The 23,501-nt window shown below is 31.6% G+C and overlaps 1 protein-coding gene across 1 annotated transcript in view; it reads right to left on the bottom strand.

Moving 5' to 3' along the window:
• LOC126878791 (dnaJ homolog subfamily A member 1) overlaps nucleotides 1–23,501 on the bottom strand; it is a 59,656-nt gene that overhangs the window by 2,656 nt on the left and 33,499 nt on the right. The window contains exons 2-3 of the mRNA XM_050641683.1: nucleotides 8,759–8,991; nucleotides 8,284–8,703 (exon numbers count right to left, since the gene is read on the bottom strand). Of these exons, the coding sequence (XP_050497640.1) occupies nucleotides 8,284–8,703; nucleotides 8,759–8,991 (653 nt within the window). The remainder of the gene's footprint in view (nucleotides 1–8,283; nucleotides 8,704–8,758; nucleotides 8,992–23,501) is intronic.

The raw sequence follows: 23,501 nt of genomic DNA, 5'->3' as shown, positions 1-23,501 counted from the left end.
TAAACAAAGATTAAATTATATTAATTGAATAAAATAAGGAATGTTAAATAAGCCCTGCAACATAAAATACTACAATATTTCATTACAGTTATATAATTCTATTTTCTAAATATTTTAAAACGTTAGAATTTATTATAAGGAGTAGTATCCACTACAAGCTGGTAGAAGAATGGCAAAAAGGTGCCAAGAAATCAATGAATTTGAAAGTTAAAATTGTTCCGATCTAGATTATAAAAATAAATACGTATATTTTTAATCAATCAGTAACTGCCAAATGAACTGCACGCTTAAACTACACACAACTAGAAAAATGCATCATAAAACCCAGCACAAAAACAAGAGTAAATAATACAGAAGAGTTCCAGATGAAGTTAATAAACAAGGAAAAAGGCAAATATTAGAAGACATAAATAAAATATGAAACGCAATTAAAAGACAATGAAGATGGGAGTGGAACTAACAAGTTACATGAATGGATAGTAAGAAACTAATTAGAGTATAAGGGAACGTTCAAGTATTACGTAACGCGATTTTTTAAGATTTTTGACCCCCCCCCCTACGTAACGCACTGTAATGGGCGTTTAACTATTACGTAACGCAATTTTTGAAGATTTTTGACCCCCTTCCCCCCACCCTGCGTTACGTAATACTTGAACGTTCCCTAACAATGTATTTAAGGAATTCGGAGCAAAAATTTTTAATGTGTTTTACATGTACTCATTTTTTTAATCCTGAGAAAACTAATAAGTATTTTTGAAAAATTTAAACGCAGGATGAAAGAATACTTTATTACCGAGGGCCGAAAGTCCCTTAGAATACATAAAAGGTTTTTTTAATGAAAGATTTGCAATTAAAAATCACACTAAATTTTCTCTTATAATTTCACCCCTGTAACTTATCAAAATAAACATCACATAAGTTTTCAGGGACTTTCAGCACTCGGTAATAACGTAATCTTTCATTCTGCGTTTAAATTTATCAAAAATATTTTTTAGTTTTCTCAGGATTCGAAAAAAATGAATACATTTAAAACACATTGAAAATTTTGACAGGCGTCACAATTTTACATTTTGCTCCGTTCCTCTTAAATTTAAAACCAATAGGCAAAAGACGGAGAAGAACCTTTAAAAGATGCCAAGATAGCTGTCAGTCACAAATCATACACATACATATCTTTGTTTAGTCTAACCAAATATAAATTTTGTAAAGTAAATGCTTAATATAAAGTAACTAATGAACATTGTAACCGAATTAAAATAGTTGAAAAATAACTGTCAACATGTAAGCACTACATCTATCAACAATGGTATTTATTTTTAGCACATAAGCAAAACGCTCGGACAGGTCGATTTTTAAAATAATCATAGTCTATTATAGCATCAACGTTTCGAACTTTCCGTGATCCCTCTTCAGGTGACAGTTATAACTTTGATTTGTTTAAATGGGAAAGTACATCATGTGACACCTCATTTAAAAGCTTTTGAAATACTTATGTGTAATACTTAAGCAAAATGTGTAATACTTGAGCAAAATTTCGGTCCAATGTTTTCTAAATGCATTCATTTTTTTTAATCTTGAGAAAACTAATATAAGTATTACCGAGGGCCGAAAGTCCCTGAAAACTTTTATAATGTTTATTTTACTTAATAAGTTACAGGGGTGAAAAAAAAGAGAAAATTATCTATGATTTTTAATTTCAAATATATCATTCAAAAGAAACTTTTTATTTATTCTAAGGGACTTTCTGCCCTCGGTAATAATGTAATCTTTAATTCTGCGATTAAATTTTTCAAAAATACTCATTAGTTTTTCAGGAAAAAAATGAATGTATTTAAAAAGCATTTGACCGAAATTTTGCGCAAGTATAAATTTTTGTAATCAATATTTCAAAAGCTTTTAAATGAGGTGTCACATAATGTACTTTCCCATTTAAAAAAAAGTTATGCCTGTCATCTGAAGAGTAATCACGTAAAGTTCGAAACATTAATGCTATTGGGACTGTGCAAGTTCAAAAAAGCTACACCTGGTTTCATTGCTCAGCAACTTTTTTACCACTTTTAATTATATTGGCCAATTATATTAGTCCTGGTTACTGGATAATTGTCAAGGCCATAGCCCAAAAAAATATAAGAAGAAAAAGTAATATTAAGGTTATGTTATTAAAAGGTAAACAATTGTATGTAGTAAATAAAATTAATTATTAAAATGCACTACTACAAGCAAAATACAATTAATTAAATTTACTTTTATATAACAATTGCATATGACTTTGACTTTTATAGACGTCAATTACAGTCATATAAAAAACAGCTCCTGAAAATTACTATTTAAATAGTGAAATAATATATTTTGGGCTTGTAAAACTCGATCTATTACATCCTTAATAGTTTTTTATTCCCCGTGACCAAGAAAAACCTAGAAGTTAATTGTATTTGAATTTATTTTACCCCATTTGGGGTTTCCGTTTGGAGACGTCAATAATTGGAAGTGACAAAGTGTTCAGTTATTAAAAACTTTAAAATTTAATATGGACTATGCAGGGAGACCTCCAGATAAACCTCCAGATATTAACAGGATGGATCAAGATGATAATATAGAGAAAAGTAACATCAATATAAATAACACATGGGACGGTAAATCAAAAAATAAAGGAGAAACTGTAAGTAATAAATCTGATATTTCTACAGACAATATAAGAGAACATTTCCTATATCAAAGCAGTGACGTAGGACCTTTCCATATATATATAGAAAATAATACTCCGAACTTTAAAGGTCAGATTAATGCTATCAAAATTGGCGACATTATACTCTCTAATTTTTCGAATTTAGATAACAAAATTACTAGTATTGATTCAATAGGCAAGAATAGAATTAGAATTAAATTTAAAGATTATCAATCAGCCAATTTTTTAATCAATCAAAAAACTTGCTCATTGTTTACAAACAACAATTTAGATGTTTACGTTCCGAAGTTTATACTCCATAGACAGGGTATAATTAGGGTCATAGATATAGAATTTTCAGAAGAATATATCAAAAATAAAATTAAACAATACGATATGCACTGTAAGTTCGAAGTAGTTTCGGTTAGAAGAATAAATAGAAAGGTAGAGAAACATATCGAAGATAAAACAATAATAGACAAAGTTCCAACAAAATCATGTATTGTTAATTTTAAAGCACAGACTCTTCCTAAATATATCACAATTAATAAAGTGATCAAAGACGTTGAACCCTATGTTCAAAAAGTTCTATTATGTTTCTCTTGTCTTCGTTTTGGACACCTTGGATTTAATTGTAAAGCACGTCCCAGGTGCAACAAATGTCATGATTTCCATAATACAAAAGATTGCACAGTAAATGAATATACTCCAACTTGTTTCAGCTGTCAAGGTAATCATTTGACTACACACCTAAGTTCATGTCCTGAATTTTCTAGACAGAAACAAATTAAGAATACGATGTCATCATTAAATCTAAATTTCTTTGATGCATGTAAACAAATTCCGAAAGTTTCATATGCCAATATTGCTGCCAGAAATAGTAGTTCTTCCTTGCCAACCAATTCTAATCAGAATGAGCAATCTTATCAAGTAACTCCAAATCAATCAGCTTCATCCGCAAAGAAATTCTCCTCACAAATGTTCTTCAGCAGTAATAACCCAGAAAAAATAAATTTTAAGCGACACCGGCCAAGTTCTCCCAATACTTTGGAATCAGCTAGAAAAGAAATACTTTCTCAAGAAAATATTCCTAGACAAAAAGGTGGTATTTATAATACGTCTAAATATACAGAGCATACACATACAACAAACTTGAAAACACAAGGAGTACCATCACAATTAAATAATGTAATTTTAGAATTGGTTCTTAATATAATTAGTTCATTAAAACTCACTGAAAATTTAGACAAATCAAAAACAGAGATTATACAACAAATTAATAGATACTTAAGTACAGCAGCGATCTCACAAGAAGACTTACTATCTCAAACATCATGTCAGACACAACTAACCCTTTAAACTTTTTACAATGGAACTGTCGCTCAGCAGTTTCTAATAAACCAAATTTAGAAGCCTTACTTATTCAAAAAAATGTATATGTGGCCATGTTATCAGAAACATGGTTTAAACCAGAAAAATTTTATAACTTCTCAGGATATAATTGCTTTAGGTCTGATCGCCCTGATGGGTACGGAGGCACAGCAATTTTAATTAAAAATAAAATAATTACAGAAGAGATAAATTTATTGGATAATTATAATTTTACTTATACTTGCATGGCTGTTAAAATTTCGTGTATCAAGAAACCGATACATATAATATCCGTATATAAAGAACCAGGTATTAGAGTAACGGTTGAAGAATGGGTCAATTTTTTTCAAAACATTCCTTCTCCATTCATCATTGGAGGGGACTTCAACGCTCACAACATGGCATGGGGTTGCGAAAATAATGATACTCACGGTAAAGTTTTATTAGAGGCGATAGAACAATGTAATCTATTATACTTAAATGATGGTTCTCCAACCTTGCACTAACTTCCAGCCCATCAGCAATCGATATAACAATATGTACCCAGGATATTGTATCTAAATTAACTTGGTCTGTTATTCAAGATCCACATGGTTCTGATCATCTACCCTTGATCATAGCCTTGGAAAACTCGGAACAAGCAATACAACCTGGTGACAATACATACAAAAGATGGAATTTACATAAAGCAGATTGGAATTTGTATTCATCGAACTTTTATTCGGGAAAACAACCACAAACTTATGAAGAATTAATTACCGAAATAAACCGATGCGCAACCATTTCAATTCCAAGATCATACAACAATAACAAACATCCTACAAACAAGATACCAAAACCATGGTGGGATAATAACTGCGAATCAGCTGCAAATAACTGCAAAACAGCATATAGACATTATAAAACAAATCCTAATGTTCACAATCTAATTGAATACAAAAAATTAGATGCCTTAGCAAAGAAAACTTTTAAAATTAGAAAAAAACAAACTTGGATAAATTACTGCGAAAGCTTAAACTCCAACACTCCAATCAGCGACGTCTGGAAGAAAGTAAATCGCTACAAAAACCGAAAGCAGTCCAATCAACTTCCGATAAACACCGAAGCTGCATGGATAGAAGAGTTCCATTTCAAGATTTCACCTCCTTGGGTTCCAAGTCAGATAAATGAAGCTACAGTTACCGTACCCAGAGAAAACTTCAATCTAGAGAAACCATTTGAATTATGGGAATTAAATCATGGACTCAAGCAAAATAATAGTTCATCTCCAGGGATGGACTGTATATCATATTCTATGCTATATTTTCTACCTACAGAATATAAACTATTATTACTACAAATTTTTAACACTATATGGCAAAACCAAAATTTAATTCCCAAAGCATGGAAGGACTATATTGTATTACCTATAAAAAAGCCAGGAAGGCCAGATAACAAAGTTGAATCTTACAGACCTATATCTTTAAGTTCCTGTATACTAAAAACTCTAGAGAGATTAATCAAAAATCGGCTTGAATACTGGCTTGAGTCCGAAGATATCCTTCCCAAATCTCAGTACGGCTTCCGAAAATCCAGGTCTACACAAGATGCTCTCACTTCCCTAGTCTCTTCTTTACAGGTCAATTTTACAAATCAGGCGTCGACAGCTGCAGCATTTATAGATGTAACTTCAGCGTTTGATAACATAAATTTAGATATTCTTTATAAAAAATTAGTAGATCTTGGAATGCCACTTAAAATTTCAAATTTCATTGTATCCTTGTACAAGAATAGATGGACTTACTTAAAAATAAACGAGAACCTTTTACCACCAAGGTTAACGAGTATAGGTATACCACAGGGTAGTATTTTAAGTCCACTTCTCTTTTCATTGTACAATATAGATTTAGAACATATAGTACCTCCACACTCTAATATTTTACAATTTGCAGATGATGTTGTGTTGTACACCTCCCATTCTTCCCTAGACATTTGTAGACGTCAACTTGAATTTACATTAGATTGTGTAAAAAATGATTACCATTCTCTAGGCTTATCCATATCAACCACAAAGACTGAAATTTGTTTTTTCTCCAAAAAACGCCAAATTCCTCAAGGCACCTTCAAATTAGGTAGAATAGAATTTCCGATAAAAAATTGTGTTAAATATCTTGGGACGTATTTGGATCGTAAATTGTTATGGAAGGATCAAATTCATTCTATTATAAAGAAATCAGAAAATTCTATGAATATCCTTAGAGCTTTTTGTAGAACCGGTTGGGGAGCTGACCCGAATATTGCATTGCTATTCTATCGCTCAATGATTCGACCAATTTTCGACTATAGTTGTCATTTATATGGGTCTGCGTCAACAGGATATCTTAATAAAGTTGAAATCCAAAGGAATAAATGTTTGAGACTCTGTCTCGGTTACTTAAAATCTACTCCTATTACTATTATTGAGATTGAAGCTAAGGAACCACCACTTACTCTACGTAGACAGTTTTGTACAGATAAGTTTGTAGCTAGAGCTATCTCCAAAAACGTCAGCTACTTAAGGACTATTCGTAACTTGAATATATTAGATTTAAGCCATAAATATTGGTGTACTAAAAAAACCCCCATATACGTTGAAAGCTACAGGAAGTTGACAATGAATGAAAACCAAATGTACAAAAATAAAATACCTTTAATTTACACTAAACCTCCTGAAACTCTCTTTTCCAAGGTAATACAAACAAACTACATGGATTCAAACCTTCCAGGCAATATTATCAACAAAATAATTAAAGACAGGTGGCCTATGTTTCAATATATTTTTACTGACGGCTCCAAAATTCAAAATAAAACCGGATGTACAATATATCACTGGAATTCTGAATACAAAGAATCATGCCGTTTGCCTAATGAAGCTTCAATATATACTGCCGAATTATCAGCTTTATTACTTGCGTTAAAATATATAGCCTCTGTTGGTATGGACAATTATATCATTTTCACGGATTGTAGAAGTATTGTGGACAAACTCACTTCTATCCAATCGACAAAAAATCTAAACCACATTGAGATAGAAATTAAGAGTCTATATTATGATTTTACTTCCTCGGGCAGTTCAATTATTATTTGTTGGGTGAAAGGACATTCTGGAATATTAGGAAATGAAGAAGTCGACAAATTAGCTAAATCTGCAGCTTTAACCAAACAAAACATAAGCAACATACTTCTACCAGTAACCGATATAGATAATATCAGTAAAAACCATTGCAAACAAAATTGGCAACGTGTATATAACCAAAGTACAACGGGAATAAATTTTAGAAATTGCCAGCCACTAATTCCCAATGAGAGATGGTTTAAACAAGAATCAAATAGGCTATTTATAAAAACAATAAACAGAATGAGGTCAAATCACGCACTAACCCCAGCATACAAACACAGCATAGGTATCAGTGATAACCCATATTGCGCCTGTGGTGGAATGGGAGATCTACAGCACCTCATATTGGAGTGTGGACTGTACAGACAAAATATTAAAGTAATGTATGAAAAGTTAATTGATCTAAATTGTCCTTTACCTGTCAATTTAAACGAAATTATTTTTCCAAAAAATAAGCAGACGTTACAATGTCTTTACGAATATGTAACGTCCTGTAAATTTAAATTTTAAATAGGCTTAGATAATAAAATTATAAAATTGTAAAAATATCACACAAAATTGAAAAATGTATCCATTAAGATAGTATAACACTCTGTAAATTTAGATAATAAGTAGGCTTAGATATTAACTTAAAATTGTTATTGTAATACCATACAAAAAAACACAAATAGTCTGGCTAACTGGCTCTGTCAAAGCCATTAATAAAAAAAAAAAAAAAAACAATTGCATATCATATCAATATTGTGGGGCAACATATAATAATTATTATATGTTGAAAAAATTATTTTTCTTCTTCATTGACGGTAGATATGAAATATATGTCAATTTGATGATTCCAATTGACAATATGAATTATTTAAGAAAGTTGCAAGATTTCTCTGCTATTCGCGCACGATCGTTTCTTATATCCCCTCCAAGTACTTGCACACCGCGAATAATATAATACTATTATTTTAAAAATCGACCTGTCTGAGCGTTTTGCTTACGTGCTAAAAATAAATAAGTTAATATGGGAGGGGAGTAACACTTATTCCAGCGCACTGTATATGTATGTCCCAACAACCAACTATGACTAAAAAGGGCTGAAACATATACGATTGAAAGTACATACCTTCATTTAAAATACATTTGTAGTCCCCATTTTTAATAACTTCACCAGGTAAAACAGTAATCACCAGTTCTCTATCATCTAATGTTTTGACAGCTTTCTGAAAACCGCACAAAGCTTCCACTAATTGTATTTCCATTCTCATGTATAAATCATGCACATTGTATCTCTTAAATACTGGATGTTCTTTTTCATCTAGTACTATAATTATATCACCAGGTTCCAATTCGGGTTCTTGATCACCTTCACCAGTGAATACTATTTTCTGTTCATCAACCATGCCTTTGTCAATGTGTACTTCTAATACTTTGCGTTCACGAACTACTTTTTTACCATTACACTGCTTGCAACGATCTTTAGGATTAATCTTTTCACCTTGTCCTCTACAATCGGGACATACTGTTTGAATTTGTTGAAGCATGCCTAAAAAAACAGATGTAATGAATAAATGCGTAACTTGAAATAATTTAAAACCTACCTAATCCAATTTGTTGCACTTGTACTTGTACACCTGTACCTCTACATGTTGTACATTGTTCAACTGCTCCTTTTTTGCCTCCTCTACCCTCACATTTATCACAAATAACATTTTTCTGCAATGCCAACTTCCTAACTGCTCCTTTGTAAAGTTCCTCTAAAGTAACAGTAAGTTGATGGATGACATTCTTGCCCCTATGTTCTTTCCTCCGTCGACCACCACCAAATCCACCACTGAAAATAATTTTTTGATATAATATTGAGCTCTAAGGACCAAGTCTTTATAATTCTTGATAACAAGAGAAACTCCTAAAGTTATATCAGGAATTATAGTAAAAATAAAGGTTTTTAATTGCTTATTGTTTATTAAAAATTGGACAACATGTGCATGTATAATGTTAATATGTACAGTTAAGTCAATCCTCCAACCGTACAGGAAAGAAGTGAAGCAACCCTAAAACTAAAAAAAACAAAGCGTCAGGAACTGATAAAATTCCCACAAAACTCTATAAATATGAGAAAACACCTTCAGTAGTTACAGGAACACAATCTGTAGATTTTAAAGGAGTATACCACAGTGTAACACAACAAGATATATTAAGCAATGCAATATTTCAGATTCCCTGGCAAACTGGAAGTATACTTAAAGATATTACCATTATATTTTCAATAACCAGTTTTTTTTACAAAATTTAATGTAAATATTTCACTCAAATGCTATTAGACATTAAACCTGGCAAGGCACCTAGCACAGATGGCATACTCCCAGAATTAATGATCCATTTTTAGAAGTCTGTACAAATTTGGTTCTCTGACTTTAATACAGATATACTTAAATCAGATAACCACCAAACCTTTACAAACAAACCAAGATCATAGCTAACCTTAAACCAGAAAAGCTACAAATAAGTCCCAGTTACCATCTTATCACTTTAATAGTTCAGAGAAATAAGGAAAAAAAATATCATGTTGGTGACACAACCCCCTCCAGGCCGAAACCAAATTTTTTGAGTAGTGTGGACATCTATAATAATAACCTATATGTTTCCTGCAGCCGATTTTGATGATATACATATGTAGTTATAAACAAATGAAGATAAAAAAACGCTAAATTTTCGCTTTTTTCGACTATTGCCAAAAGGTTAATCATTTTAAACAAATTTGGAAGTAAGGAACTCATAAATCATATAAAAAACTTCAATATGGCGTCCGCTGAATATGTCTATCCTTATTGGTTGCTTAGAAAATTGCAGAATAATTCATAAATTTTGAGTTTTTATAAATATTCATAACTTATGTAAAAATTAAGTTAGAACCTTCTTATTATACGGAATGCTGGAACTTCTGGTGCTTAAATTATACTCTAAATTTCATAATAATTGGTCAAATAGTTTAAAAGTTATTTAATTTGTTTATCCCAAATTAATTTTTTTTGCAACACTGTAAGTCAGAAAATGATGAAATTACAGTAATACTTTGGATAGTTTACGAAAGAAGAAGATTTATGCTAATAAGTTAATTTAAAAAAAAATGACAAAAAATAATTCTAAGTATCGCAAAAATATTTTGCAAGAACATGTCGATTTTTTGCTTATAAACAATTAGAATAACTTTTTAACCCTTACCCGTAGAAAAATTATTTTTTCCTATTTAGAAAGACTGAATTTTTATACAAATTCAAAAAAAAGAAAAAATTGTCCTAGGAAAATTAGGGACGAAGTTGCCCGCCCCCCTTTTTTAAGTCACAGCAGCTTTCTTTATAACAATTACGAAATCAAATCAGTCACATTTGAAAGAACATACTTCAGAGTTTTAATGTACCAAATATAAAAAATATATACTTTCAAACAAATCGTTCACAAGGCTTCAAAATGTGACCCTTAAAATCGGCCGGCTTTGGGAAACTTGGGAGATCGATGAGAAGGGGGAAGGAACTGTTAGCTGTATCTCTTGTTCTCGCCTACGGATTTCGACGTTTTTTTTTTTTAATTTATATGTACTTTTTGCGTACAGTACGAGTATGCATTATTTAAATAAATTAATTGTTATATACACCATCAAATTTGTTTAAACAATTTTTTTTCAATTTTTTTTAATAATATTTGAAGTAATTTTAATCACAAAATATGTATATTTATGAATAATATAATAATACATAGTTTTTTTATTAAACTTAGTAATAATTTAAAGTATGAAAAACCAAATTATCCCATTCAATTGTTTCTAAAAATAGTATTGGTCTATAGAAATCAGAAAATCTCAAATGAACTAGGTTTTATTTTTTTGGTAAACATGCTATTAGGTGAATGAAAAACTGAAGTTACAGAACCACCAAACAAGAGATAAACGTAATTGATTGGGGTTGGAAATTAAGCTAAGAACCGTTAGTACCGATTCGATCAAAAGATCTTCTTTATACCAGATATTTTATTAAAATAAACTATCTGCTCTTGCAAAACTGGTTGCACCGAGTACTTGTTAGTACAGAGATATAAATAGTTTATGGACTTCGATAACCAAAACCTCTATCTTTCACTATTATTTATTTTGGAGTTTATTTTTTTAATCTGTATGTACTCTTTGCGTACGTTACGGATATGTTTTTTTTTAATAAAGTGGTTATTTAAATAACTATGTAAATTGTGTAAACAATTTTTGGAAATTCTTTTACGATATTTTGCATATGCACTTGACTTTACAATAACTTATATTAAATGGTTAACTGATAATTGCTACGTTTTTCATAAAAATACAAGTATTCCTAAATAAATCTCCTCTAATTTTATTTTAATAGTCTTGTTATAATACCAAAATGTATGAAATATCTTAATTTTTGTTTTTTTTTTTAATCTTAAAATTATAACTTTCAATCTTGTAAGATACAATTATTACAATATTGTAGAAAATTTCTGAAAATAATTTTGTTCTTTTTATCCTCTCTCTAATTTTATTACATTTAATTTTTCGTTTATATCTAGTAGCATGTTTATCAATAAATAAAACCTAGTTTATTTGAGATTTTTTTATTTTCAATTCAATATTATAAGCCAATGTTAGATTTAGGAATAATTGAATAGGATTAGTGTACAAATTACAGGGTGTACAAAAATACAGGTCATAAATTTAATCGCATATTCTGGGACCAAAAATAGTTCGATTGAACCTAACTTGCCTTTGTATAAATATGCACATAAAAAAAGTTACAGCCCTTTGAAGTTACAAAATGAAAATCGATTTTGTGCAATATATCGAAAATTCCGAGAGATTTTTTATTGAAAATAGACATGTGGTATTTTTATGGCAGGAGCATCTTACAAAAAAATTATAGTAAAATTTTGACACCCCATAAATATTTTATGGAGGTTTTGTTCTTTTAAACCCCCCAAACTTTTGTGTACATTCCAATTAAATTATTATTGTGGTACCATTAGTTAAACACAATGTTTTTAAAACTTTTTTGCCTCTCAGTACTTTTTCGAAAAGTCAGTTTTTATTGAGATATTTTGAATATTAGTCAAATCCACTACATATTTCTAAATATGGTTAAGTACGATTATGGAGACTTGGTAATCGTATGAAAATTTATTTATAATTTACATTTTTAGGCATGTTTTGAACCATATTAAAAAAGAAGCCAAATCTTGATAAGGGGTGCCTTATCGAAAAAATACTAAGAGACAAAAAAGTTTTAGAAACATTGTGTTTAACTGCGGTACCGCAGTAATAGTTTAATTGGAACGTACACAAACACTGGGGGGGGGGGGTGTAAAGGAACAAAACCCCCATAAAATCTTTATGTAAACATATTAAAAAAGAAGCCGCAACTCGATAAAAACTGCCTTATCGAAAAAATGCTAGGAAGCAAAAAAGTTTTAAAACTGTGAGTTTAACTAATGGTGCCACAATTATAATTTAATTGGAACGTACACAAAAGTTTGGGGGGTTTAAGGGAACAAAACCCCCATAAAATTTTTATGGGATGCACAAATTTCACTATAGTTTTTCTTTAAGATGTTCCTGTCATAAGAATTATACATGTCCATTTTCAATAAAAAATCTCTAAGTTTTCGATATATTGGAAAAAATCGATTTTCGTTTTGTAACTTCAAAGGGCTATAACTTTTTTTATGTGCACATTTGTATAAAGGTAAGTTAGGTCCAATCGATCTATTTTTGGTCCCAGAATATGTGATTTAATTTATGACCTGTATTTTTGTTACGCCCTGTAAAACTAATATGTACGTTTTACAATAAAAGTTACATCAAATATTATTTAAAAAATTGAAAAAAATTGTTTAAACAAATTTGATAGTGTATATAACAATTAGTTTATTTAAATAACGCCTATTCGTAATGTAGGTAAAAAGTACATAGAAATTAAAAAATGAAACAACGAAATAAATAATCGAGAACCAGAGATACAGTTAACAGCTCCTTCCCCCCTCTCATCGCTAACCCAAGTTTCAACGCTGGCCGATTTTAAGGGCCAAAATTTTAAGCTTTGTGGACGATTTTCTTGAAAGGAAATCTTTTGTATACTTGATAAGTTGAAACTTTGATGTATGTTCTTTCAAATGCGGCTAATTTTATTTCTTAATTGTTATTAACAAAGCTGCTGTGAATTAAAAAAAGAAGGGTGCTAACTTCGTCCCTAATTGTCATAGGACAATTGTTTTTCTTTATAAATGTGTATAAAAATTCAGTCTTTCTAAATATGGAAAAATAATTTTTCTACAGGTTACGGTTCAAAAGTTATTCTAATTATTTATAAGCAAAAAATCGACATGTTCTTGCAAAATAATTTTAAACTATTTAAAATTATTTTTTGTCATTTTTTTTTTAATTAGGTTAATAGCATAAATCTTCTTCTTTCATAAACTGTCCGAAGTATTACTATAACCTCATCGTTTTCTGACTTATAGTGTTGCAAAAAACATTAATTTGGGATAAACAAATTAAATAACTTTTAAACTATTTGACCAATTGCTTTGAAATTTAGAATATAATTTAAGCACCAGTAGTCACAGCATTCTGTGTAATAAGAAAGTTCTACCTTAATTTTTACATAAGTTATGAACATTTATAAAATCTCAAAATTTATGACTTATTTTCCAATTTTCTAAGCAACAATTAAGCATAGACATATGCAGCGGACGCCATATTGAAGTTTTTTTATATGATTTATCAGTTTATTACTCTCAAATTTGTTTAAAATGCTTCACTTTTTAGTAATAGACGAAAAAAGCGAAAATTTAGCGTTTTTTGATCTTCATTTGTTTATAACTATGTATATCATCAAAATCGGCTGCAGGAAACATATAGGTTATTAATATAGATGTCCATACTACTAAAAAAATTTGGTTTCGGCCTGGAGGGGGATGTGTCACGAGAAAAATCTTATTTCTCTGGACTATAAGTAGCTCAGCTTGTAAGCTCCTCGAAAGACTGATCCTTATTAGAATTGATCCAAAGCTATTTTAAGAAATAATAATTCAACAAATACCATTCAGACCACAAAGAAGCACCAATGACCAAGGGCTCTCTAGAACTACTCACATAGAGTATTACTAAAGTAATCTAAAACCCTCTGTGGCGTTTATTGAGCTATCGGTTGCATATGACATGGTTTGTAAAGTTGGTCTAGTAACAGGTCTAAAGTTTCTCAAAAGAATCTCCTGCAGAGTAGAGACCGACCGATTAATCGGCTTCGGCATCGGCTTCGGCCACCTTCGGCCAATATTTAAACCTTCGGCCAAAATTCGGCTTCGGCCAAAATGAAGCCGAAGGTTTCGCCGAAGGTGGAATAATAAAATGCTCCGAGTATACTATACTATATAAATAATCTCTAAACAATATGCTTCGGCGAGCCTTTGATACTTTGAATAATATTTACACCCTATTTTATACCCTAATAAACCAAAACGTTTTACAAACTTTCAGGTAGTAAGTAGAATATAAATTTTAACAATAGGCCAAGATGTCTCAAAGATCTTCATTTGGATATTTCTCACGTAGCAAAATTCTGAGAAACTATAATAATTTTATTGTATTTGTTAAAACTCAAGAATACTGGTGTTTTGACTACCTAAATATTAATGGCAAAACATCGACCATCGACTATCCCTACTGTAAATGCAAATATTTAGTCACCTTCGGCTTAGGCTTCGGCTTCGGCCGAAGGTATCCTTCGGGCCGAACTTCGGCATCGGCTTCGGCTTCGGCCAAAAAAGTCACATTCGGTCGGTCTCTACTGCAGAGCAACCTCTAGACCTCTTAAAGAACGTTTTGGGCAGTAGAAACTTTCGCCTAACCACAGAAAATGTAAAAAAGCAAACAGAAAACCTTAAACGGCATCCTCCTCCTTGGACCATAGATCTAAAAAATTTGAATAAGCAGTTGACTGGGTACTTGCAACTTAAAACTCAGAATATCCTAATGGATGATTTTCAAATACTGGTTAAGTACTTCAAATAATGGAGACAAATTAATCCAAAGCTATTTTAAGAAATGGTAATTCAACAAATAGGATTCAGACCACAATGAAGCACCAACGACCAAGGGCTCTCTATAACTACTCACATAGAGGATTACCAAAGTAATCTAAAACCCTCTGTGGCATTTATTGACCTATCGGTTGCATATGACATGGTCTGTAAAGTTGGTCTAGTATAAGGTCTAAAGTTTCTCAAAAGAATCTCCCGCAGAACAACCTCTCGACCTCTTAAAGAACATTTTGGGCAGTAGAAACTTTCGTCTAACCACAGAAAATGCAAAAAAGCAAACAGAAAACCTTAAACAACATCCTCCTCCTTGGACCGTAGATCTAAAAAATTTGAATAAGCAGTTGACTGGGTACTTGCAACTTAAAACTCAGAATATTCTAATAGATGATTTTCAAAAACTGGTTAAGTGCTTCAAATAATGGAGACAAACCTAATCCCAATAAGACTAAGGTTAGCTGTTTTCACTTAAACAACAAAATGGCCTCCAGATAACTTAAGATGTAAACAAACTGCTTAATCACAATTATAACCCCAAATACCTAGGCATCATTCTGGATAGAACCATAGAACTTTCGTTTAAGAAACATCTGGAGAATACTGCAGCAAGGTTAGGAATCTGAAACATTATACATAAACTCTGCGGAACAACACAGGAAAATAATCAGATATGATTTTCAGCTCTTGGACTTATAGGTATACTCTATCTGAATGGCCACTACATGCAACCAACGGATCTCCATTGCCAACATGCCTTACTCAAGAGTTTAAAAAAATAAGCCTTTGTTAGCATCTACCCATAAAAAAAATTTAAGCAGAATTTTTTCTTGAACTCTTACCCCAAGATCTACAGTTCCCTTAAAAATGTGTTTAACTTACTCCCGATTTCGCTCCTTGATTGATTCATTGATGCAAATATAAATTGAATATGGTGTTTTTGCAAATTATAACTGGTATCAGATAATTAAACGGATGTTCAGATTTCAACTTTGCAATATTTACAACTTTGCAATTACTTAGTATATATTTGCAACATTTTTTGTTTTCTTTTTTTTATTTTTTCAAATTCACATGTGAAATGAAAATATGCATTAAGTTTAATTTAATCTTTGTAACTATTAAATAAACAATTGAATGGTTTATTTCAAAAAACAACCAATGTCAATTTTATGAAATTTTTAATTATTGGCACTACTTGATAGCATATTAACATTTACATTTGTCAGAAACTTATCGTGACAAAAACCGCCATAGTCCTAAAATTAAAGTCCTAAAATTATTTTGACTTAAACATTGACTTAAATACACACATGTCCAAAAGTTTGGAATACGTACAAATAATATATCTACGCCTATGGTGGTTTCAAAACTGTTGTTGATATTCATTTTAGAGCGTTTTTACATGAAAATGATAAAAACTTTGAATCGTTTTTGTATCATTTTGCCCATTTTTATCACATTCAACTGATTAGCGTATTTACACATTATTTCAGTCTGTGTTTAAATTTGAATTGAGCCGTTTAAAAATGCCTAGAAACGTGATATCTCACTTTGACAGATCTAGAGTAATTGCTTTGTTTCAAATGACGTCAAGGATCGTTCCAGAAGTGGTAGAAGTCGATGTACAACAGCAGCACAAGATCGGCAAATAACATTGATAGTTCGAAGAAATCGTCTGGAATCAACAATTAATTGGTATATCCAGAGAAATTTCTAGGCTGCAAGGACTGAATATTTCACGGCAAACAATAACACGCCGACTAAATGCGGTAAATGTGTATCGTAGAAGGCCCTTGCATGTTCCTAAACTAACCTACCAACACAAAATAGTAAAGTTGCAATGGGCTAGAGAAATGGTGCAACATGGTCCTAACTGGAATAAGGTGATGTTCTCTGATGAGTCAAAAATTGGCTTGGTATCTGATTCGCAAATAACACTGGTTTGGAGGGCCCCAGGACGACAAATCCGACTAGAAACAGCCCAACCGCGTGTCCCGTTTGAAGGTGGCAGTACTATGGTTTGGGGTGGTATTATGAGTGGTACACGGACGCCACTGCTGGTTCTGGAAAGAATTGTCACTGCAGCTGTGTACATCGAGGAAGTTTTAAATCCTGTCATACGTCTATTCCGAGGGGCAGTAGGTGATGAATTTGTGTTTATGTATGACAACGCGCCTCCTCATCGAACAGCAGCAGTACAAAATTTTCTGAAAGAAGAAGGAATATCTACATTACAGTGGCCCTCGAATTCCCCCGATATGAACGTTATTGAACATGCTTAAGACATTCTCAAAACACGCATCAAAAAGCGAAACAATCCCCCTATTGCACTTCGCGAACTAAACGATGCTGCTCGTGAAGAATGGGAGAGAATTCCGCAAGCCCAGCTCGACCAGTTAATCGGTAGCATGCCAAATCGCCTACAGGCCTGCATAAAGGCCAATTGAGGAAATACTAATTATTAGTTATATTGAAAATTATTTTTTTCTTTACTAATTTATTTTTAAATATAAGTTGTACTTTCTAAGTTTTTCACTCCAAGAGAATAAATATTTTTTTGCATATTTATCGTTTATCTGGTTTTGAGATTTATTTATTATTGTTTTTTTTTTTTTTTTTTTTTTTTTTTTTTCGTGGAATTTATGGCTTTGGTGTGGACCAATTAGCCAGACTATGTTAGATTGTATAAATAGTTTGTGTAAATTGTTTCATAGTATCAAACCTGAGCATGATGTATTCATTTGTTTTGTTAGTAATATGTAGCATTAGTAAAGTGTAAGGTGTTTAATTTTTTTTCCTTCCGCGCTAGAGCATCAACCCGGTTCAACGCCGCGGAGGTTTTAGCCCTCTTTGTGTGTGTTTTTATTTTTTTTTGTTTTCTTTTTTTTTTTGTTTTCTTTTTTTTTTGTTTTCTTTTTTTTTTTTGTTTTTTTTTGTTTTTTTTTTGTTTTTTTTTTGTTTTTTTTTTGTTTTTTTTTTGTTTTTTTTTGGTTTTTTTTTTTAATTGGTTCATTTTTTTTACTTGGTTTATTTTTTTTATTATTTTTTTTTATTTTTTTTTTGTATTCACCTTTTTTTTTTCCTTTAATGCTTTACATTTAGTTTGTTTTGCAGAATTGCTTACAAAATTGGTTAGTAATTTTACAATTTTAGTTTACAGTTTATGATGTGTTGATGAAGTACATAAAGTATATTATTATTTCCTGAAAAAATAATACAATTTAGGTCTATTGGAAGGTTTATCTTGTAGTGAATTAAGTTTTTATATAGATTATTAATGTTTACAATATTTATTGGACATTCAAGTAAAACATGTACCAATGTACCCATTTTACCACAACTACACAGTGGATCGTCTGTAATTTTTATTTTGTGCTTATAATAAGGTGTTAGTGCATGGTTTGCACGTATTCGATTTATTGTGGCGACAAAGTTTCTGTTTGGTATTTTGTGAAACCATGGTTTTCTGGAGATCCTTGGCTGGTGTTTACAAAAGTTTGTTCCAGTTGTTGATGCACTGTATAGGTTTTGCCACATCTCATTTATTTTGTTCCTTTGATTTAAGAATAAATCGGACGGGGGTAGTTTAAGATTTAGTTCTTCTCCTGATGTTGGAGCTGTTTTTGCTAAGGCATCCACCATTTCATTACCTGTTATACCTGCGTGTCCCTTTACCCATAGATATATGACGACTTTATTCTTGATGTGTATCTCATTATGTAAATACAGGATTTTTGCTTCAATATGATTAACTGATCTATTTATTTTAACATTTTTAAGTTTATCTACTGCACTTTTGCTGTCCGTACATATTATAAATTTGTCGTGGTTAGAGCCGAGTACGTATTTCATAGCTTGCACTATTGCTGTTAGTTCTGCAGTGTATATGGAAGCTTCCTTTGGTAAAATAAATTTTTTGTCAGTATTTTCCTCAAAATGGTAAAAGGCACAACTGGTATATTCTTTTGACTTTGATCCATCAGTGAATATAGAATCATAGTTTGGCCAGTACTTGTTTTTTGTTTCGTTGAACTTTGTTTGATTGATACTTTCTACTTCTTCACTTTCAAAATAGTAGGTTCTAATTTCACGTGAAAAAATTTGTTCAGGTGAGTAAATTAAAACTGGAGGGAGTTGGTTGGAATAGAGTATATCTGTAATGTCAGCTATTTCTGAGAAAGATTCTACTATGAGGGGGGTTTTCTTGAAGTGCCAGTATCTATGGGTCAAAACTTGAACTGTTAGTGACTGTACACTATTGAGGTAAGAAGTTTTTTTTGAAATGGTTTTTATCATGAATTTTCTGCTCAATAGTTGTCTTCTTAGTTTAAGAGGAGGTTCCACGGCTTCAGCTTGTATAATGTTTATGGGCGTTGACTTAAGATATCCCAGGCAAACTCTTAAGCATTTATTTTGTTGTATCTCGATTTTATTTAGATGTGTATCTGCTGCTGTTCCATAGAGTTGACTTCCATAATCCATTATTGATCGTACCATTGTTTTGTAGAATAGTAAAGCCGTATTTGGGTCTGCTCCCCACTTTGCTCTACAAAACGCTCTTAGGATATTTATAGAATTACTTGTTTTTTTGATAATTTGGTGGATACAGTCCTTCCATAATAGTTTTCTATCTAGATGCAGACCAAGATATTTTACAGAGTTACTAATACAGAGTTTATATTTTCCTATTGTTAATTGTCTTTGATAGTTGTTTCTGTTTCTAGAGAAAATACATATATTGGTTTTGGACTCGGATATGGAAAGTCCCATGTTGTCTAGGTATTTTTGGATTTTTATAAATTCAGTGTTGATATTTTCTATACATTTGTCCTCTGATTTGCTACTGGTGTAAATAACAACATCATCAGCGTATTGAATGATTTTAGACTTTTGTGATATAACATTTTCTATATCCATTGTGTACAGGCTGTAGAGGATTGGGCTCAGGATACTACCTTGTGGTAATCCAGATCTACATATTCTTGATTCCGAAATTTCTTGATTTATCTTTAAGGAAACTGATCGATTAGAGTAAGCTGATTTTATGAAGTTGGCAAAGGAGGTTGGTAGACCAATATTGATGAGCTTCTCTTCTAGTATATTTATTTGAACATTATCATATGCTGAAGTTATATCCAAAAATGTGGCCAAAGTGCTGTATTTGTGTGTGAATCCTAGATAGATGTCATTTACTAGTATCGTTAGGGGTTCCAAGGAAGATCTTCCCTTTCTAAAAGCATATTGTGAGTCAGGTAATATTTTTTCATTTTCTAGCCAATATTCAAGCCTGTTCTTTATCATTCTTTCCATGGTTTTAAATATACACGATGATAAAGCTATGGGTCTATATGAATCTGCATTTCCATTCTGTTTTCCAGGTTTTTTGATAGGTACTATGATGTATTCTTTCCACATCGGTGGAAAAGGAATCCTATTTATCCATATCGAATTGAACAATTCCAACAGGGCTTTCTTATGGTCTAAGGGCATTTTATGCAACATATTATATGAAATGTTATCCGCCCCGGGAGTTTTATTATTTGTTGATTTAATGCAATGATCGAGTTCCCATAATTGAAATAACGATTGTAGGAAAGAAGTGTTCCTATTTACAGTAGCTATTTGTTGAGTAATGTTGTTTTCGACCCATGGAGGTGAGATTTTTGTGTGGAATTCGCTTATCCAGTCTTCTTTGGGGTCCATTAGGGGTTTATTCGCTTGTTTTCGGTTTTTATATCGGTTTACTTTGTTCCACACTTCTTTAATTGGTGTATTTTGATTTAGATTTTGGCAGTAATTTATCCAACTTTTTTTCTTAGTTTCTTTAAAAGTTTTTTTAGCTACTGCATCAAGTCTTTTATATTCTGTTAGATTATTAAGATTTGGAGCCTGTGTGTAGGTTAAGAAAGCTTGTTTTCTTGCTTTAGCAGCTATGTTACAGGTTTCGTTCCACCAGTCCTTTGAGCAATGATTTCTATTTTGTGCGTTTGATTTTCGTAACGGAATTGCTTTGTCGGCAGCTTTGTTAATATTGTCGATAATGCCCATTAGTGATGATTTTGGTTCTGTTGCTTCAAGGGTAGCGGTGTATACATCCCAATTAGCAGCCTTGAGTCTCCATATATTATGTTTTGTCTGTTTAATTTGCGCAGGTGGGATATTCCTTCCAAATTGTATGTGTATTGGTAAGTGATTAGAGCCATAAGGTTCTTCTAAAGTACACCACGTAATTAGTTGTGTCAGATCCTGTGTACAGAGGGTCAAGTCTACAGCTGACTTCTTATTGTTTGCTAATGTAGGTGATCCGTCGTTTATAATTACTAGGTTGCATTGTTCGATAGCTTCCAAAAGAATCTTGCCATAGATATCGTCATATCCATCGTTCCATGCCAAACTATGTGCGTTAAAGTCGCCCCCAATTATGAATGGTTTTGGAATTTGTTCCAAAAAGTTAATCCACTGTTGTAATGATATTCTAGTTCTCGGTTTAAGGTATATTGAAACAAAGTAAATTTTTTTATGTATATATGGAAAATTTACCGAGATACAAGTATGCTCAAAGTTGATTGTAGTTGGAATTGAGACTTCTTGGTATATTAAGTCTGATTTTAATAAAATGGCAGAGCCGCCGTACCCGTCGTCCCGGTCACAGCGAATATTGTTGAAGCCTTTAAAATTATAGTATTTTTCTGCTTTAAACCATGTTTCCGATAGAAGTGCAACGGAGTAGTTGCCCCTATCTAGTAGATATTCTAAGTTATTTTTATTAGAAACTGCCGAACGGCAGTTCCATTGAAGGATATTTATTGCATGGTTGAGGTCTGAGAATGTGATGACGTGTTTCCATTTATAGTTAATTTGACTAAGTTTTCGAGTTCTTCCTTATTTATGTTTATACTTTTTGTTACTAAAACTTTTGTGACAATTTCTATAACTAATTCTAATATTGAATTTATCATGCTCAAGTCTGAAGGAGATGCAACTGGGTTATTATTAATATTTCCCTTATAGTTAATGCTGTCTAATATTCCTCCCGTAGGTAATTGAGATCTAGGGGAAGATATAATTTCATTATGCAAAATTAATGTTGGATCTGGACTATTTGGTCTCTGTCTTTTGAATGTTCGAGAATTTGTCCTATTTGAATTATTATTGTAGAATATATTATTAGTTGACATTTTGTTAATTGGATTTGATGGGAATTGGGTGGGTGTATAATTATTGGGATTTAATGGAGGGAAAGTTTTGAGGCAGGAGAGGTTTGTAGTTTGTTCCGTATTTATGGATGTTACTTTTGCATAGGAGTTTCTGGGGAACTGTTTGTTTGCGTCTTGATAACTAATATTATTGGAAGACATAGCGTCTTTAATAAGTTTTTGACGCTGAAATTCTTGACACGCGCTTAAATTTGTAGTAAAATGATCCCCCGAACAGTTAAAACATTTTGGAGTGAGATCGGTCTTTTTACAATCTTTTGAGTTGTGGGATTCTTGACATTTATCGCACCTAGCCTTGCTCTTACACTGCCCACCTGTATGTCCAAATCGAAGACAATTAAAGCATAATAGCACCTTTTGTTTGTATGGTTCGACTTCCTTTAGTACCTTGTTGATTGTTATATATTTTGGTAGCACTTGTGACTTAAAACTAACTACGCATGTTTTTGTTGGAATGTATTGAGTACCGTTTTCATCTACTTGTCTTCGATTTAATCTTGTGACTTGAAGGATTTCAAATTTACAGTGTAAATCGTACATTTTTATTCTGTTTTTAACATACTCTACTGAAAATTCTGTGGAAATATCTTTTATTACGCCCTGTCTAACTAAAAGAAACTTAGGAATGTATATGTCTAGATTATTTTTTATAAATATTGCTTCATTTTTTTTAGATATGATATAGTTAGCCGATTTATAATCTTTAAATTTTATACGTATTTTATTTCTTCCTACTGCGTCAATGCTTACAATTTTTTCATCAATTTCTTTAAAATTTGTGATAATAATGTCACCTATCCTTAACGCGTTTAATCTGCCTTTAAAATCGGGTGAATTATTTTCTAAATACGCGTAAAAAGGTCCTAGGTCGTTTTGTCGGTAAAGAAATTCCTCCCTTTTTGTTCCTACTTCTTTGTTAATGTTATTTGTTATTGAAGTGTGTACATTAGCAAAGTCATTATCGATAATGGGTTTATTATTAACAAGTTTTGTGGTACTTATCTGTGTAACTGGAACAAGATTTTGG

This window comes from Diabrotica virgifera, chromosome 1 (assembly GCF_917563875.1).
Source record: "Diabrotica virgifera virgifera chromosome 1, PGI_DIABVI_V3a".
Taxonomy (NCBI): domain Eukaryota; kingdom Metazoa; phylum Arthropoda; class Insecta; order Coleoptera; family Chrysomelidae; genus Diabrotica; species Diabrotica virgifera.
Note: the sequence above shows the minus strand (reverse complement) of the source record. Positions and strands in the feature narration are given on the sequence as shown.